The sequence below is a fragment of the Lissotriton vulgaris genome, chromosome 4_1, assembly GCF_964263255.1.
Source record: "Lissotriton vulgaris chromosome 4_1, aLisVul1.2, whole genome shotgun sequence".
NCBI lineage: Eukaryota > Metazoa > Chordata > Amphibia > Caudata > Salamandridae > Lissotriton > Lissotriton vulgaris.
In genome coordinates, this window is record NC_141691.1 from 156,557,259 (window position 1) to 156,577,488 (window position 20,230).

Below are 20,230 nucleotides of genomic sequence, written 5' to 3' on the forward strand. Positions count from 1 at the left end.
GGGAGGTTTAAAAAAATTGGTGGGGTTTTAATTTTCCCAATTACTTGTATTGACGCGGAGGAAACTTTTTGGCAGTAGAAAACTTTAAAATACAAAAAGCATTGGCAAAGACAATCGGTCTTGTCTTTTGGACTTATTGTCTTTTCATTTGGAGGGGGAAGCACACAAGGGACAGAGCAACACGAAGTGGGGAAGCATATGAACGAGAAAGCATCAAGGAGTGTGGGATGTTTTTTGTGGGGAAACAAGATGGAGTGAGCAACAAAGAATGCAGTGGTGTTTTCAGGGGAAGCACACACGGCAGAGAGCAACGCGGAGTGTAGGGGTAATTAGGGGGTGCACACAAACCAAGGAGAGAGTGGGTAAAGCAAACGGACAGGTGCAAAAAGTACACAAGTGCTACACAACACATGCACTAATGCTTTACCAACAGGTCTCACCATTAGAGCCGATTGTCTTTGTCAATGGTTTTTAGAGATGCTGTACAGCATTGCTTTAGGAGAACACTAAAAAGAAACTATGACATTGCCGCCACATCATTTTGTGATTTGTAAGCAGGTGAATCACACATGCACACACCTACAAAATGACAATTGTGCTTTTTTCTTTTTATTTATCAATCCAAGTTGGGGGCCAACAAATTAATAGGGAGAGCTCAGTGGCTCGGCGGGCGCTCTAAGAACGCGTCCAGGAGCTGAGTCTTGAAAATATTTGGCATAGCAATGATGCAACAAAGATTATGATAAGGTGTCTTCAAAATTCAAATAAGTGTATTTCTTTAACTCGCTGAAATGTTTTTGCTTAGTACATCAGATTATTTGAGAAGTATTCATTGAATGTGAGAGTTTTTAAGATTAACTCAGAAATATTCCTTCCCCCACTCTGCTGACAATTATATTAGTAAAGTAAGAAGCAATCCAGTTTTTGTTTACTCTACATGTGCGTAGATTCTTGCTCTTGATGGAGCAGCACTACAGCCTGTAAAATCAAGCAAAAGAGATGTCTTTGTGAAGCGCACATCCTGAATTTACGTACCTGAAGGTGATGTCATATGTGAATAAACAAAAAAAAGAAGCATCAAAGGTTAATGCTTTTGTCATTAACTCTAGGGTAATCAGATCAGACTGTGGGTGACAGTATACATGCCAACAGACCCTGTTCAAGGAGGAGACACGATTTTCACTCCACAAATGGCTTTAATGTAGCTGTCTCCTGCCTGAAATTGCCTCTGCTTCAATGGAAGAAAATGTGGGAGACACATTCCCCCAATGATTTTTTCAAAATCTCACACTTTCTTGTTCTGAAATGTATGTGTCAGGCAGAACCCACACATTTTATTTTTGCCAGGTTTACAAAGTGCAAATCTTGCCCAAGGACATAACGGCGCTTTACAGCAGACACAAACTATGTTAACAGGGTTTTCTGGGGGAAGAGGATGGGGGTTGTACAAGGGATCTGCTGGGATATCTAGCCTGCTGCTTTTTAGGCCTGTGAAAGACTGCGCACATGCGCAGTCGAGCTGGCGAGATTTAATGAGGTAGGGAGAGTTTCACTAGCGAGGTTAAGCCCCACCCCTCTTTTCCATTGGCTGGCGTACTAAACAGTGGTCAGCCATTGGAGAAGAGGTCCTAGTGACGTTCTTCTTTCTCTTTTAGCCCCGTCCTTTTCAGACTGGGTTCCTTGACTTACATTAGTGGTAAGAGCTTTCTTATCTTTATGGGGCCATCTGTTTCGCCCCATAAAGAAGATAAGAAAGCTTTTACCACAGCAGCAAGTCATGCCGAGCCCGTCCGAGTGGGACGGGGCTAAAAGAGGAAAGGTGACATCATGCCGAGCGCTTATCTAGACATCCTTCTGCCATCACTTGTTTCATTTCGGATTACTTAGCTCTCCCATTCTTATTTTCCACCACTACTTGAATATTATACTAGAGTAAACAGCATCAATTAGATTCCCCACAAGAGAAACTATACGCAACCCTGCCAAACACAGCATCATGGAAGTGTCCAGCATCCATGCCACACGCTGCAGAAAACTCACTTACAATAAGATAATCACATTTACTACTTAACACATACAGTCAGTGAAGTCAGCTTATATCCTTCTTTGACCTTCTAGCGAATGTCATTTGTCCTCCATATCATGGCCATTTCCGGGTCGCATAACAACCAATCCAATGGCTGAACATATTCTAGGGGCCATCTGCAAGTAATAGGTAGTGCTACAACATGAAGTGACCTAGGATTGGAGCATTAGTGAGTCATCTGCAATTCTAGTGTGCTAAACAGAATTACGAAGTGCTGATTGGCTGTGAAAACCACTCGTCCTTGCAAGCCTTCCTCCAACAATTGGTTGGCTGATACAGCACAGCCAGTTCGGAGCGTGTTGTGGTTAATAGAATGTCCGCTTCAAGATGTGTGATCATGGGCAGTGTGGCGACAGCTGTTTGTGGGCTGGACATGCAAGACTAGTTTTTGGAAGGATTAACCCGGTGGCTCTTGTGCAACATCGGTTTAACTACCTAACGGTGTATGTAGAACTGCATCTGCCTAATGCGACGGTATTTCGGCCTGTTCGAATGCTGCGAGAACGGGTTGTCATTCCTGACCCCACACATGTTGGGCAGTTCTGCTATTTAGCTTGCTTAGGCTATTGAGCATGACGTGTATCGCGTTTTGCCACTTGTGAGGGTGGGAAGGAAAGTAAAACTAAGTCAAATGCACTCAGACACTAGGGAGACTTTATCTTACCCATTTGTCAGTCAGTTTTTTTACAAAGGATAGCGCCCACTATCTATATTTGATGTGAATAAATGTACCGTGAGTGTTTCTACAATCCATCATTTTAGCGTACTACATGGACACACAGCGTCTTACACTCGAGGATTATTAAATGCACGTTAGTTAGGCTCTGTGTGTGTGGCTCTGTGTGTGTGTGTGTGTGCAGTCCTGTCAAGTATCACTCATCAGAAGTGACTCTAACGGATTTCAGTGTGGTCATCCGCATCACCGCACTGAAATGCATTGTCACGCATATGCATAGTGCTTCAGTAGCCTCACTGAAGCGCTACCTAAACTATATCACAGAGTGACTAGGGCAGCAGGCAGTGCGCCGCCGGTGGCGGGCACGCGGTTCCCATGCAGGCTTGAGTCTTGCAGTTAAGGCTGCTGGCTCACTGTCTGATGTGCAACAATGTTCATTGTCAATATTTCCTGTGGCGCGGTTCTTACAGCCCCACGTCACGGTAGTGCCCAGTGTAACTAATTAGACATCTGGCGCCATGGGAGTGAAGGGGTGTCGGGTGGCATCACGTCCTGCCACTAAAGGCGGGGAGTTTTTTTTCAGAGGAAGCGGGCCGCGGCTCGGGCTGGATTGGCGGGCGCCGCCGCAATTCCGGAGCTTGAAGCACTGCCTGCTGCTCACACACGCCAGGACCCGGCGGCCGCCGCCATTGTGTGCTTACCCCAACTTCCCAAGGTGCCTGCCCGCAGATAGGTGGGTAAATGTCGATTGTAATTGCTAAGATTTTTGAGACAGTTGCGTAGGTGTAAATGTTCGGCTTGCACATTTGCAAAATTAAGTAGAGGTGTAAATGTAACAGTTCAGTTTGCACATTTGCAAAATTAACTAGAGGTGGCCAATTTTGAAAGTTATATTTTTGGTAATAAAAATGGGCACTGTGTCAAAGCGAGATAAAGATCTGCCGTGCCCACGGTTCCACAATTAGGTTTGATGGCGACCCCTTACCTCCGCCCTCATTTATTTGGCTGGGTACTACGTCCTAAAAGAAAAACGCATCTTCTCAGAATATATCTGTATCTAAGTGTAAAGTGTAGTCTGTTCCATCATGCGCTGCCTTGAAATGGTATGTTGCACCGTGACCTGACTGAATCTGTGAAGTGTATGTCGTGTGTGGGAGGGTGTTTTTTATGCCCGTCTGAGTTCAATACTGTTCTTATTTCAAAACAACAGCACACACAATAGGTCTACATATCATACCACCGCGCAACATTCCAGCCATTGCCTGACAACTTAAGAGTTGCATTCTTTCCCCGTCCCAATGCAATGCCTGACCTCTCTGCTGAGAGTGTCAGTGAGAAGCCTGGGGCCGTTGCTGATGATGTGTAGCTGAACATAGTGAAGCGGGATCAGACGTCTAGCACGCTGCTTGTTGTCATAGATTTTATTATACTGACTTGATAACAGTGGTGAAAAGCTGGTTGCGCGCAGCAGCCGTAAGAACACCTGAAGGCCCACAGTAACCAACCACTTCTGGTGATTGAGCACTCTCTTTGCTGCCTAGTCCTGGAGGTTACATAGTTTAATGAATAGTTTCATGGCCAGATGCTGTCAAGAGGCTCAGACAAGTACACGTTTGCTGCTGCGGTGAGTGTACCATCTGCGGACTACGGGTGTAAACTTCGTAGGGCCTACTCAGCCTTTTATCCTCCCAAGGTTAATCCATTGAGTAGAAGAATACCGTTTAGAAACGAAAATGTATGGCATTTCAGCACTACATAAAATGCTGTTATTATGACCATTTTCTTGTAACAACTAATTGCCAAGTCCTCGACTTTATCCTGGTGGCCGGTATCATGTCAGGTAAGAATAGATTTATATGAAAGTTAGCTATTGTTGCTCCAAACTAAAACTGAAATGGAAATTAGTTTTACGGAATTCAACTACTGCTGCCAGAACGCTTTCTGGGCCGGTCACTACCAACATGGCTGGTTAAAATGTGGCATCACTAATTCAGTCTCTCTCCAAGAACTCATTCACTCAGTTTTTAACCCATTAATGGGGTTGCAAGGGCACACCCACAGTGAGCCCACTTCCTTTCGTAACTTGCTCACCCAATATCAGGCATGCCTGTCGATATGTTCTGGCAAGGCGTGCCTGTCCTGTGACTATGCTCCACGATTAATTAGAATTGCCACGAGGCAGATATTCCAGCCCCTCACCAAAAGCCCACTAGCTTTGCAGCAGGCACCAGCAGTTAATGTACTCTTTACTGATGTGCTCGAGCCTGCCATGGTCAGGTCAAGAGAGCAGTCGGTTTGCTGCATCCTAGTGCCAGATATCAGAGGGACAACTTGGACAACTTCATGTCTGCAGCCAGCAGACTCTCATGCACGTGAACTTACAGCAGCCCTGAGCCTGGCCCTCAGCACAAGCACCACTGCAACGTCACAAGTGAAGCGCTCCCATGGGCAGACACACTCCCCCAGGCACTTGTGAATTGGCAGCCTGGGGAGTCACGCACTAAGTCTCTGACTCTGTACTGAAGTTCACTCTGACCCCTGCTGGCATGTGTTTTAATAGTAGTAGGCCGCAATTCCAATAAGTTTACACCAAAATGAGTCGGAGGCATAGTTTTCTTAATTTATATTTCACTCATTTGAAACGCACAAAAAAATTAATGCGTGTAGCGGTGTAGGTTACCTTGTTACATCCACAAAGAGTGAATGAATGCATGAAATAATTTGAGATGAATGTTTTGTCTTCTTAGAAGTTTCTTGTTGCTCAAATGGGTGTAATTTCTATAATTTTTATGTTTTCCTATAAGTTTAATTTGCTCGTGAAAAAGTGTCACTCAGTCATTGAAATGTCACTCATAATTACACTGCAGTTATGAAAATCTCACACATAGTCATCTGAAACCTTGGCAGCTATGTGTGTGGCTCTGTGTGTGTGTGGCTGTGTTTATGAAACAAATAAAACGCGTTATTTGCAATGTCAATAGCTCAAACTCGCATAAATACGCGACCTATTGCATTGCAAATCCAATAGTTCTCGAATTTGCGAGAGATTAAGCTATTGGCATTGTAAATGACAATGCCATTTATTTATCTGTTTTCAAAACCGACACATAAATAAAAATTGTCTCATTTACAATGCCAATAGCTCTAACTTTTGCAAAGGCGAGACCGTTACATTGTAAATGCTTGTTCGGTAGTTGTAACCAGTAAGCCACGTGACCTACTGCCAAATCTGGACTCTTCTTGGGCTCGAGCTGCCAGGCTTATGGCTGGAGCCTGCCTCGACCTTTCAGTGGCTCGCCCACCTCTTTACGCCCGCAGGGCAGATACTGAATTATATTGTATGTAAAATTTCAAATGTGCTTCCCCACAAACTTTTAATAAACAATTCACCTTCCTCTTTCTCGCCAGCCAGCCGTGGAAGACACTGTACCTGTTTACATTCCACTGACGAAACGCAAGAAATCAGCTCATCAAAACTGGTTGTCCCCACTGTCACAAACACTGACTTCTCCATGATCTGGACATCGAGACGTATTTTCTCCAACCCCGATTAACGTTTTAACAACACGCTCGGAAAAAGAAACACCTTTTCCCTTCCAAATCCACATGCAGTTAAAGCATTGCAGCACTTCCTGGATTTGCAATGACAGCCTGCTGTTTATTGGACAGCTGATCCCGTCCTCGCTCCTGATTGGTCTGAACTGTTTCTATTCCTATATTCTTGCAGTTTGTCGTACCCAGGGGATGCTGTAACCTCCTTAAAGCCGCAGTGCCAAATAAAATAGGTAATGTCAAATGAACTGTCCAAGAATGTTCCACTATTGCTAATTTATTTGGCAAATATTTTAGCATCTCTTAGTGTTCTGTTTGTTATTCCACCTCGGAACTGAGACGAGTGTGATATTGAGAGACTGCATACAGTCTCTTTAAATGTAAAGCACAAAACGAACATATTTGAATTGTATTTTTGAATTGTATTTATATAGCGCTTACTACCCCGATGAGGCTAAAGGATTACTTGTCGCACTTGAACCATTACTGCTCACCCCTATCTGGCAACCTCAATGTCCTGTAGCATTTAGTTTATTCTAGCATGTGTGTACTAATTTAGCATGCACAGCGGAACCTTTAGGGCACATACAGCTATAGTCGGTTCCCTCAGCACAAATGGAACAATTGCTGCAGGAGCATTACTCACACTGACGCTGCTTATCACTATACTCGGACGGTGCAGAGCTCTCGCCCAGCTTCTAGGCCACAGTACAGTAATTCACAACATGGTACATCAGTTTTCCATCCCATAACCGGGATCTTATCTGTAAATCAACGGAGCTGGCAATGCGCACGTCTGGCTATATTTGATAATGGTTTCCATGGAGGAAAGGATTTGAGCACATTATCCATATATAATAATATTTGGGAACACTAATGAAGGGGGTTTTAAAATTGGTGGTAATTTCATTTTTCCACTTATCTGCATTGCCGTGGGGGAAACTTTTAGGTAGCAGAAAGATTTAAAAAACAAAAAGCATTGGCAGAGCCAGTAGTTCTTGTCTTTTAGACCTATTGGCTTTTTACTTGGAGGAGATACAGGGTACAGCTTTGGGGAAGCACACAAGGGATAGAGCAACACCAAGCGTGGAAGCACACAAGAGAGAAAGCATAAAGGAACGTGGGTGGGTTTTTGAGGCGGAAACACAAGATGGAGAGAGCAGCAAGGACTCCAGGGGTGTTTGCACACAGGCAGAGAGCAACACAGAGCGCAGGGGTGTTTTTTTTGGAGGGGTACGCACATGAAGGAGAGAGCAAATGAGAGCGGGAAAAGCAAAGGGGCAGGTGCAGGGGGTCTGATGGGGAAAAGTACGAAAGGGCTACACAACACATGCCCTCGCATGCCCCTGGATGTCCATCAACTGCTGGATCCGGCACAGCCTGGTTTCAGAGCTAACCTGAGTCCGTACTGGTGACCGCATCGGAGGAAATTAGAAGGAGGGTGGACAAGGGCGGCAGAGCGGCACTAATCTTACTCGATCCCTCTGCCTCCTTTGATACGTCCACCACGAACTCCTTAGGAAACGCCTGCACTCGTTGGGCTTTAGGAGCAAGGCACTATTGCTGCTGAGCTCTTTTCTTGAAAACAGGCAACAGTGGGTCGAGATGGGAGAGGTAAAATCCTGTCCCTTCTCCCTCCCATGGTGGCGTGCCACAGGGCTCAGCGCTCAGTCCTATGCTTTTCAATGTGTATGTTACTCCTCTGGTAAAGCTTATCGTGAATTTTGGTTTGTCCGTGCTCTCTTACACTAACTACACACAGATTGTGGTGTCGGTATCATCTCAGGGTGAAAATGTTGCCAACAATTTCCGCAGCTGTATGACCACAATGGCAGGTTGGATGAAGGAGAACTGTCTTAAATTAAACTCAGGGGAAACTGAGTTACTGCTTTTTGGAAAGGAAACCTCCTTTTGGAACGCATCTTGGTGGGGGAACTACCTAAGCCAGTTCTGAAGGCCAAAAATCTGGGAGTCATCTTTGACACCAAGCTATGCTTAAATGCTCAGATTAATGCAGTGACCTTTGGGGGCTACTTTTTGTTACAGATTCTAAAACAATTTATTCCAACAGATCTCCAGAAGACTGTAATGCTGGCCCTCATTGGGTCGAAGCTAGACTACTGCCATGTGGTTTATCTCGGTACCTCGAAATACCTGATACAAAAATTGCAGTCTCTTCAAAATGCGGTGGCCAGAACACTCTTGAACATCCCCAAGTTTAAACCGGGCTCGCGTCTACTACATGGCCTTCACTGGCTACCAGAAGAAAGGAGAATTTCTTTTAAAACATTGTGCTTAATGCACAAGGCGCTTCACGATACTGGCCCCCTCGACCTCCAGGAGCTATTTAAATGGTATACACCCAGTAGAACGTTTAGATTCAGCATGGAGCACAAGGTTCAGATTCCCAAAATTAATCAAGCAAAATGGGGCGGTAGGACACTGACATTCCAGGGAGGAAAGTTATGGAATTCTCTCCCTCTGGTCCTCCGATTCCAACACAGCCTGCAGCTGTTCAGAAAGCAGCTAAAGACCTGGCTGTTTCCGCCAGCTTAGAGCAAGTGTTCGCTGACTTATTTTTGGCCTGCATACCTTTGCCATCCTTGATCCACCTAGCTCTAAGACACCTTTGGATATTGTGCGCTTTACAACATTATTTAATTCATTCATACATGCTTAATCAAAAAGAAATAAAGTCTTGGCAAAGCCAATAGGTCTTGCCTTATGGTCCTATTGTCTTTTGCCAATGGTTTTTAGAGATGCTGCACGGCATCCCTGATGCTGTGCAGGATGGTTTCAGGAGAACACAAAATGCAGCCACATCCTTTTGTGATTTGTCAGAGTGTGCATCACACATGCACACCACTACAAAATGACACCTGTGCTTGGGGCCAACACATTAACAGGGAGATATCATTCTCTTGAACTTTTCTTCCTTCCATCTTTTTCTTCTTATTATTTTCTTCTTTCCTCCCAGTCACTTTGAGGGCTCTGCATTAGTACCTCCCATTTCTTCCCTCCTCTGTTGAAATATAATATCCGATTCTTTCATTTTTTGATTGAGCTATCTATCATCCATTTTCACCCCTACCCTACTGCCAGACCCGGCTCTATCCTTGACACCGCACCTGCATAAATATTGGTAAAGGATCTAGATTGGGGTATTGTAGGCTGTGTATACATGCCGAGTCAGCGCAAAAGAACGGCTGGCATCTGCTCGGGTTTCCAGACAATGCTAAAGCCTTAAATAAAGTTTACCCAGATAGCATATCTTGTTGTACAGCCTTAAGACGCAACAATTGCACAAGACACTAAGGCTGTTGATTCTTACTGTTACTTCATTTGTGTGTTCTTCCCAAAGCTCTATTTACCCCTGGACGTCCCTTGTTTGTGATCTTTTGCTATAAAAACCCATGTAACCATCATTTGGTGTATCTCTATGGGGCTTATTGGATGAGGCCCCATTCATGAATGCTAATAAATGATCTTTGGTTTGTACTTCACTCCAGTGTTGATTCCTCCTTACTTATTTAGAACCCATGGATGAAGGGTGACCCTGCACGAGTGTGTTTTCAATAAATCCGCTTCCACACCTCTGACATATTTCTTATTCTCTTGTTATTGCCTCTGTGTTCTTCTATCCTCTCACCACTTTAGTCCATCTTTTTCACTTTTCTAACCTGTTTTCCATCTTAGGTCTGCAGCATCTTTCAGTATTTCCAGTGGAGCACTACTGTCTGCTTTCCTACAAAAAGGATGGCCAAAGACAGTACATAAGCTGCTCAGTAGAGTACCGCTTGACAGAGGTTCAGCACACGTGTGAGATGACTGTCACAGGTTCCAGCAGTTCTGGCTGTCAACTCAGGACCCAGTTGCAATGTGAAATCTTCCCTACTAACGGGACAGGAGGTTTGTGTCTATTATCTCCACAAAGGGTCAATCAGCAAAGACATAAACATAATACTATCCCTTATGAATACTTCTACATACAGCTCAAAAGGCTACGCACATACCAGCCCCTCAATCTTTGTGATTTCATAAAGGGTTCACAAATCCAATGACAGCAAAACCTCTACTTTGCACTACAATGTTGCACACAGTGTCTTTGTAGCCGCAGAACCAATCTCGTAAGGAAAAAATATTTTCCTTGTAAATAATGAATCTAACGATTATGTGGGGAACATAAAGAATGAAGCACACACCTAAAGAATCTTTAAAATGTGGCATTGACAAGAAGACATTTTTTAACTGACAAACTGCATAATGAAACTTAATTTAATAAATAGCAATATCATTCAGATTAAGAGAGTGCATAGGAGAACATCTTGTTAAGTTAGCTTTTAGATTTCACATGGAATTACGTGGTCAGAAGCTCAATTATGACAAGGTCTAACCCTGTCAATCACATTACATGAAACATGAGCATACGGTTTAAAGTTAAAAGTTGTAATTGTCGACTCATAAGACCAGTCTACTACTTTTAAAAGGTTCTCCAATCATCCACAGGAACTAAAAGCCTTGAACATCATAGCTCCTCTTGTTGAAGAATGGACCTCAAAAACTAAAATAATGATACCAGCCTCTGAGCTAATCCATCTTACTTTAACCATTATGTGTCTTCTGCCTGTCTCTGAAATACACATCTGGGTTGGGTGACAGCTGGACTTTGTACATTTCCTCTAGACAGTCACACACAAAAGGAGCTGAGGTGCACCTCTCACATCCTTATGACCCATCATCAGGCTGAGGGGTCTTCCTGGGCTACAGTGAGAGGTAGGAACTGACACTTGCACCTGAATAGGGCTGTGCCTGTCCCTACACAAAGGGTTGCATAATCCCCTGTTGTGAGTCTTCAGCCAGGGCAGGAAAGGGCAGGTTCTTGTGCACTACAAAGACCTTTCTTTGAAGTCTTCCTACTTCAAAGGCTAAAATGGGTATAAGTGGTGGACATCTGACACCATATACTCTGAACAGTTCTGGAACTGAGGACATTCTACCAGGAAGAAGAGCTGTTGTTCTGCCAGGAGGGACTGCCACTTTGCTGCTTCCTTTGCTATGTTGGCCTGCTGCCTGCTGCTTCTTGCCTGGGAAAGAGAGGACTGTACTAGACTCTCTACAGCCTGCATCTCAAATGGTTCTCCAAGGGCATGTTTGGCTTGCCTCCTGTTTCTTTTTTGTTTTTTTTTGTTTTTTGTGCAAGACTTTATTGATAGTTTGTTAACCTACAGCAATTCGCCTACAACCCTGGGGCCGGCTACTACCAGTACATAATTCACCATTCATAAATTACACAGCTATTCAGCCGACAACCAACGGTCCGGCAGCGATTCTTTCCACGTTTATGGCGCGTTTACACATCGTTCTTATATTCAAAAATATTTGTAGTCCTGCTTTTGTATTTTTTAATAACACAACTTAACCGCATCGCTGCTGCGGTGATTTTTGCGCTGTGCGGCTTTTTTCGTTTTACAGCGTTACATGACGAGCTCAGCTCGTCATCAGCACACGCCACCCGTGGCTGATGACGAGCTGAGCTCGTCATCAGCAGCGAAGGGGTTAACTTATGACTCACTAGTTAAATGAGTGACCACATCCATGGTCCAATTACCATCAAGCCCTGCAGCATTTTCGGTTACCCTCGCATACATCATACACAATTCTCATCCGGATCCAGCATTGTATGAAAGAACTGGGCCGTTTTCCGCCCTTCCTCCACCCTCCACCATCCCTAACAATTCAGACCCCATGCATTAAGCCTCCTCCAACTTCTCCCTCGAACTATCGAGATCCTCCTCTTCTAAGGGGTCACAGAGATCGCCCCTGTAGGTGTTCCATGGCAGCCATACTTTATTCCACTTACGGGGATTCGCTCTCATCTGGTACACTGCTTGCTCTGTAATCATAGTCGCATCCATGTTCCTACACCACAGCGATAGCGTAGGCAGTTCCGCCGCCCCCCACCTCTGTGCAATGTCTCTCTTGGCTGTCATTATGCCTATCACGACCCACAGTCTACCCTGATGTGTTTGGTCATTCGGGCCCCATATGTGCAACAAGCAAAGATGTGGGTCGGGCGTCAGGGACACCCCCAGTATCTGCGAAATGGTACGCATCACCTGCTGCCAGTATCTTACCATAGTGGGGCATTCCCAAAGTGTGTGTAAGAATGTGCCCTCTACGCCACACCCTCTAAGGCAAAGTGGGTGCGGCGTTCTGTGTAGTTTAAACAACATCGTCCTGGTGTAATATATCCTATGTAAAATTTTTAGCTATACCAGGCGGAACCTAGCTGAGATACCCGCTTCACGCGGGGATGCCAGCGCCGTGTTCCAGTCTGAGTCATCTATGTCCCCTATTTCTTCCACCCACTTTTCACGCAGCTTAATTAGGGGATCTGGCAAATTATTCAACAGTTTACGATACGTAAGGGATGTAGCGCCTTCCTGCATAAAGTCAGTGAGTAGGCGATCTTCGAGTAGTGAGGCTTCCGGCAGAGTGGTACTCGCCAGGATAACCGCCAGTAGTGCGTGCCTAATCTGTACATATCTATACGTTTCCGTAGGACCTAGATTGTAGTGTAACTGGAGGTGTGTGAATGGGACCACTCCCTCCCTTGTCCACATGTCTCCCACAGTTGAAATTCCAATATTGTCCCATTGGGTGAAACCTTTGGTGTATCGCAAGTGTCCCCGGGCTTTTGTGTCCCACAACGGTGTCAGCTTTGTTATGACTCCCTCCCATTTCAATCTCACTTGGGCTTGGTGCCACAATGTTACCGTGTGTCTGGTAGGTCCTATTAATTTGGCTGCTATTCCCTTGTGATATAGAGGTGCCAACAAACTATGTGTGCCCAATTGTGCCCTGTCAGAAAGGTACGCCGGGTCATCCTGCGGAGCATGCAGCCATTGATTAATGATCTTAAGCTGTGCTGCCCAGTAGTACAGTTGGAGATTTGGCAGGGCGATTCCACCATCGTACCAGCTCCTGTTAAGTTTGACATGTGCTATTCGAGCTGGTCGTTCTCCCCACAACAGGCCTGTCAACGTTCTGGTTACCTTCCGGAAATAATCCGGAGGTACTAAGGTCGGTGTATTTTCGAGCACATAAAGAAAGCGCGGCAGCGCCATCATTTTAAATAACGCCGCCCTGCCTAGCAGTGTCAATGGAAGTGTTTTCCAATACTGGACATCATTCCGCAGTCTAGTCAGCGGGGGTTGCAGGTTACTTTCAAAAAATCCAGCAGCATCCTGGGTGACATAGATCCCCAGGTACTTGAAGCAGGTTGTCGCCACCGTTAATGGGCAGTCCTCAGGCAAGGTCAGCGGGGAGTTGTTTAATCCGAATATGACCGACTTCGCCCAGTTTATAGTATACCCTGATGCCTCCCTATGTGAGTCACATATTTGCAATAGGTTGGGGATTCCTTCCACCGGGTCTGTCAGATAAATCAGCATGTCATCGGCATATAGGGAGACTCTGTCCTCCCAGGTGTCGGCCCAACGGCTCCCCTCAGCAGCGGAGATGTCCTAATTTTCACTGCCAATGGTTCCAGGACCAGTGCGAAGAGCAGTGGAGAGAGGGGGCAACCTTGCCTGGTCCCCCTCGCCAGGGGTATTTCAGGGGAGATATGTCCATTAGCCACCACTCGAGACGTCGGGCTCGTGTAAAGCAGCCTTACCCATGAGATAAACTTGTCTCCAAATCCCATGTGAGTTAGCACCGCGAGGAGGTACTGCCACTCAACCAAGTCAAACGCCATTCTGGTGTCGAGGGACAATATGACCGCCGGTTCCTTCAGCAACGGTGCACGCGCCAGTACCCCATGTACTCTACGTAAATTGAGCGCAGTGCTTCTGTGCTGCATAAAGCCTGATTGATCAGGATGGATCAAATGTTCCCTATGGGGCAGCAACCTATTCGCCAGCACCTTTGCCAGTATTTTCGCCTCTGCGTTTATCAGCGATATCGGCCGATAGGAGGTGCACACGTCAGGGGGTTTACCCGGTTTCGGGATCACTACAATAGTTGCCACCCGCTGATCGGGGGGCAAAATGCCCACCTCCCGGCTCTCCTCATACATCGCCAACAAAGGTGCACACAGGGATTCAGACATTGTTTTATACCATTCAATTGGTATCCCATTGGGCCCGAGGGCCTTGCCTGACCGTATTGCGTTTATGGGCAATTGAATCTCTTCCTCCGTCAAGTCTGCGTCTAGTTCTTTCACCGCTTCCGCCGACAAATTCGGTGTTGGCACATCGCGGAGAGCTGCTGTCGCCATTTCTTCAGAGACCTCTACCGTCGGGGAGGACACTCCTTGGAAATGGTCTGCCAACGTGTCAACAATGTCTTCCGGACACGAGTGCAATACACCATTCGCGTCTCGTAATTGTAATATAGTTCTACTGCCCCCTTTTTTCTTTTCCAGCCACGCCAGAAGCTTACTAGCCTTATCCCCTATGTCATACACTCGCTGGGCAGTGGCCGTCACATCTGCCATCGTTTGGCGTCATAGGTGGCTATCATGGAGATGCTGACGCACCTGGAGGAGATGCAATGTGTCGTCTGAGGGGTCCGCCATGTGAGCCGCATTGGCTCTGTCGAGTTCCAGCTCGAGCGCCACTAGTTCTTCCCTTTGGGCGCGCTTATGATTCGTAATACTAGATATGGCCTGCCCTCTCAGGACCGTCTTGTATGCTTCCCACAGTATCGAGGGAGATTCAACTGAGGTCTGGTTTTCGGTGAAGTAGAGTTGCGTCGCCTTTGCTAGGTGTTTGCGCACCGACGGTACCCTGAGGTACCCTGGGTAGATCAAATACACACGTCTACGAGTCTTCTCTTGACTGGATAGGGTTAAAGTCAGCGGTGAATGGTCCGAGGTGCCTCTCGGCCTGATACGTATCTCTTCTATTGTGAGACGGCCGGTGCCCAGGGTGAAGAAGTAGTCAATTCTGGATAGGCTACCATGTGTAGCTGAGTAGTATGTATACTGCCGCTCAGTTGGATGGAGGTGTCGCCAAATATCAATCAGCCCCTGCGCCTCCAAGAAATTACCAAAGCGAGAGGCCCCGAGCTGCTGCGGTCGAAGTGGGAACCTGTCATGCTCGTTATTAAGAACAGCGTTAAAGTCTCCCCCTACAATCAAATCGCCATCGGGTGGTTCCAGCAGGAACCTACCCAAGTCCGGCAAGGCAACTGCATGCAACGCTGGAGGGATGTATACTGATACTATATTTAACTGGTGACCTTCCCACTGTCCATGCACGGCTGCGAATCTGCCCTGATCATCCACCTTAGTAGTCTGGACTATAAATTGTGAGGACTTACGCATTAAGATTCCCACCCCCGTGACCCAGAAGTGAACTCAGAGTGTGCTATCATACGGTATCCCCTCCTATCTAGGGCTTGCCTGGCAGCGCCCGTAAGATGCGTTTCCCGGAGAAGGACTAGCGTAGGCCCTACCCTTTTGATTCCCTGCAATACCAGTCCTCGCTTGATCTTGTCCCCCAGTCCCCTAACATTCCAGGACTTGATCTGCAGTGGAGTCACCGGAGCCGTCTGATCGATCCCACTAGTCGTGGCTGCCTGCCGTGGATCCGCCATTTAGGATTTGGGGTAGCCCATCCCAACCACACGTGTACGGGATCTGGTGATATTTGAGGAACCCATTTCCGTGTGGTGTATGGTGTGTAGTCCGAGGTGTTTGAGGAGCATGGGGTATACCGACGCTGCCTTTAGGTATCTTCCTACATCTATGCACCCCTCCTGCGGGAGTTGTGTGCCATGTCATGTCACTCTGAGTCACAGAACCAAAACAACACTGAAAAACAAACACAACCCTCTCCCCTCCTACCCCCCACCCTGCCTCCCTGCCATACGGACCTTGAACTGTCCGCCCCCCCAACTTAGCAGAGTGCTTGATCCCCTCCCCACACTTAAAGATACTTGCTTGCTGGGGTGAAGGGCTCCCCGCCGCCGCCGGCCTCTCTTTCTCTCTTCAGAGTCCCTCAGCCAGTGTCCAGGGCAGTCCATCAGGCAGTCCACTAAGAGATTATAATGTCCTGTGCATACTGGGCCGTTACTGTTCCTCCTCAGCATCTTCTGCCTCGGTTCTTCTCACCGGCGAGCGTTCCCCCATGTCATGCCCTGATGTTTGAGAGTTCGGAGAGCTTCCGGCCCTTTGATGCTTGTGCGTCCTCTGGGATCGGCGCTGTTGACCTGCCGACCTCCATCCATCCAGCCAGTCTCGGGGTACCTCCGGAGTATCAAAAGACCAAGTCTTGTTATCCGCCACTATACGCAGTCTGGCCGGGAACAGCATTGAGTACGGAATCTCTCGCAATCTGAGTTCCTTTTTGACATCCAAAAACGTTCTTCTGCGACGTGCAACTTCGGCTGTATAATCCGGAAAGAAGGCCACCGTTGAGTTTTGGATTTTTATCGGCGGAGCCACTCGGGCCGTCTGCAAGATTGCGTCTCGATCCCGGAAGTTGAACAGTTTAGCCAGGATCGGTCGCGGATTAGCGCCAGGTTTCGGTCGTCCCCCTGGGACCCGATGCGCTCTCTCAACGGAGAAGAAGGTGGATAGGCCCCTGGGTTTGAGTTCGTTCTTTATTAAGTCCTCTACATAGAGGTCCATTGCTTTCGTGCCTTCCGATTCCGGAACCCCAAGGATCCGTACATTGTTCCTCCGAGAACGCCCTTCCTGATCGTCCAGTCTTTCCCGCAACACTTTATTCTCCATCGACATCTTCTCCATCGCCGTTTGCAGCTCTGAGACGTCTTCTACCAGAGATTTTGTAACCACCTCCATGGAGCTCACCTTTTCGGACATTTTGTGGAAGTCCGCTCTGATGAGGGTGATCTCGGTGGAAATCGTGCCCACTGTTGCCTGGACCTGTGCCAGGGCCCGCATCACATCGTCCAGTGTCGCCTTCTTTCCGCCCGTGGCCTCCGCCGATTTACCAGCCCTCCCATCCGCCGAGGGAGAGACACTCTTGTCACAGGTGAACCTATCGATCCGGGTTTGTGTGGTGCCTCCTTTCCCACCTCTGCCTGCCATGATGATTGTTCTGGACCCCCGCTGCAGATTGTACACCGTGGACCGACTTGTAGGAACAGCGTGGGTCTTGTCGTGCGATTCTGGAGTGGCACTCGGGGATTCTGTACCACAGACAGTTCTTGTCGCACCTTAAGTCACTTGGTTTGATAACAGGTAAGTGCACTGTCAATCGGGCGTGGGGTGCCGGTATCGCGCTCACTGATGCGTTGGCAGGCCGCTAATTGGTGGCCCCTGAGCAGAGAAATCGTCAGCGTGAGACCAACTTATTGTTGAGTTCACCGTAGCACCGCCACTACCTGGGCTCTTCCTCTCGCAAAGTATATTTACTGTATGAGCGACAGGCCACACACGTGCTGCTCGCAACTGCCAGCCCAAGGGAGTGAGGGGCGCCCACTGGCAATGACAATGGCCCCACGTTATTGTCCTCGGTAGCTACTGCCCAGCCGAGCTTTCCAGAGCATCCATGGGGCACTGTGCCTGTTTATGCCCCGTGTTCTCCACTCTCCCTTTGGAGCCACTCCGACCCGGGTCCCACCATACCATCCGGGGGCCAGCAGCGCCGTGCTCGGATCCTCCACCTCAATTGCCCCGGTGAGTGCAATGTCTTTGTGTGGCCCCGCAACTTTGGGGAGCAAGTGCCCACCCGGCCGCACGCCGCACCTGGTCTTCCGTGCGGTGTGCTGCGAGCCCCTCGGGTCCAGGCGCGTGTAGTGCGCTCACCGCCGTCTCACCTCGCAATTTGGGCACCAGAGTACTTCAGCCCCGGGGGTCCGTCTCGCTCGGTTCCAAACTGGAGACCCGCCTTCAGAGTTCGCCGGCCTCCGATTGTCCTCGCTGGCGCCGTGGAGCTCCTTCTCGCCTCACAGTAGCCTCCTACCAGGCTCGGAGCACTCCGGTCAATGTTTCCGGCCGTATTTCGGACGTCCCTGTTCCCTTCGTCCTCCGACCGGGTGCTTCCGGTTCAGGGTGGCCGGATCTTCGGCACTTCCGGTCGGGCACTTGCACAGGAAACTCCCCGGTTCCACACCTCTTGCTAGGCCGCAGTCGCCGCCAGTCCGAGCTTCTTTGTCCGGCGCCGGATTTCGCCCGGAGTTGCTGCCTTCTGTTCCTCCCGGTCCTGGGCCTCGGGTCCCTCTCACAGAGACCGTAGTGAGCACGGATTAATGCACGGATATTCGGAGAGGCCGCGTCTTCAGCGGAGCTAGCCTTTCAAGCTGCCGCCATGTTCGGCTGCAAGCCAGGCCCCCCCTTGCCTCCTGTTTCTGATGTCTTAGGGATATCAAAGACTTCCCCTGCCTCGTGCTACCAGTACCTGTGAACCCTGCTCTGCAGAATGGTGCAAAATCCAGGCCTGGTCCCTTGGAAGTGATTGTTTGGTGCTGGAATGTAATAAACCAATGCATTCACACCGAAGTGTTGATCAAAACCAGCGCATTACTCTGTGATATAGATGCATTGGCACTGCCTGCACCGAAGCCGTGGATGACGCTCACCGACTGTGCTTCGCAAAGACCTCGACTTACAATGCAGCCATGACTTTGCCTCCATGTTATTGCTGCTCCACAAGTCTTGGAAACCTCACCGCCAACATCTGCGACACAGTCCCCAACTCCGATGCATTCTCGGCCCATTCTCTGCCCTGCACGGCTTTGCGTCAAAGCATTGCCTATAGCCTAGTGCTTTGAAATAGATGCATCAGCCTGTCGCACAATGCTGTTGACATCGATGCATCAACTGCATTTCCCAACTTCGGAAAAGACTCATCACCTTCGGCAGCCATGCATCCCCTCCTTTGTTCAACGCATCGTCCCCTTTGACACATCCAAGGTACTGTCAGCGAGTCTGAGTGACTCCTGTATCTGGTTCGAGTTCTATCGCGGTCGGGCTGAACTTTAGGATTTGCCCCGATTATGCACGACTAGATAGCCCCAGCTGGAGCTATTGATTTCTAATCACTGAATTCTTTATTTCATCTTGCAAAATTTGTTTCTTGGCTTGTGTATATTGGATTGTTATCGTTTTGGTCTTGGTTTACTCAGATAAATATTGGCTATTTGCTAAACTGTGTGGAGTATTTTTGTGGTTTTTCACTGTGTTACTATGTGTGTGTGTGCACAAATACTTTACACATTGCCTCCTTAGTTTAGACTGACTACTCTGTGTCAAGCTACCAGAGGTTGAGCATAGGTACACACTTAGTGTGTACTACACTCACCCTGACTAGTATTTGTTTAGTTCATGCTTGTAAAGGGTGCATACCTTTGCCAACCAGAAACCCAATTTCTAACACCATGGTTAAATTGTTCAAATTGTTTACTATTCTAATAATGCTGATTACAGTAGTATGTCTTACTTTCTAATATTTGCTGCACATGCTTTTTATTCAAGAAAACAATAATTTCAATAAATGATTTGAAAATGTATTCCGTATCTTTCTTGTGTTTAGCTTGAGTATGCATGAGTGACTAACGAAAGGATTAGATCTGTTTCCACTGTTTCCTTGGCAATCAGAGTGTCATGTTTGAGGCTGCCCATAACATCTTTACCCTGTTCAATTTAGGGGTTGGATGTGGTACTGTGATCTAGTCGAGATATGCCAAAACTTACTGATGATATATGTAGATTGAGTCTCCATATTGTGAATGCACAGTCTTTTGTAATGTTTTTTGAACCGTATATCATGGCACCACCAGCATTTAAGCAAGGTTCTTATTTAATGGGTCTCCTGAGTTGTGTTCTCCTGTGTGCCCAAGGCTCCTATTCACCTCTACTAGGAGATATCCGTGGTGAAGGGATTTATCCTCCTCAGCTTAATAGGAAGCACCTATTTATATTTGTAGTTTACCTTTCTTTG

At 47.4% G+C, this 20,230-nt stretch overlaps 1 protein-coding gene across 1 annotated transcript in view; it reads right to left on the bottom strand.

Annotated features, from left to right (window-relative positions):
• Positions 1-6,411, bottom strand: part of ALG13 (ALG13 UDP-N-acetylglucosaminyltransferase subunit) — a 76,546-nt gene extending 70,135 nt beyond the window's left edge. The window contains exon 1 of the mRNA XM_086918418.1: positions 6,193-6,411. Coding sequence (XP_086774544.1) covers positions 6,193-6,276 — 84 coding nt within the window. The 5' untranslated portion in view covers positions 6,277-6,411. The remainder of the gene's footprint in view (positions 1-6,192) is intronic.
• Positions 6,412-20,230: the final 13,819 nt, after the last annotated feature.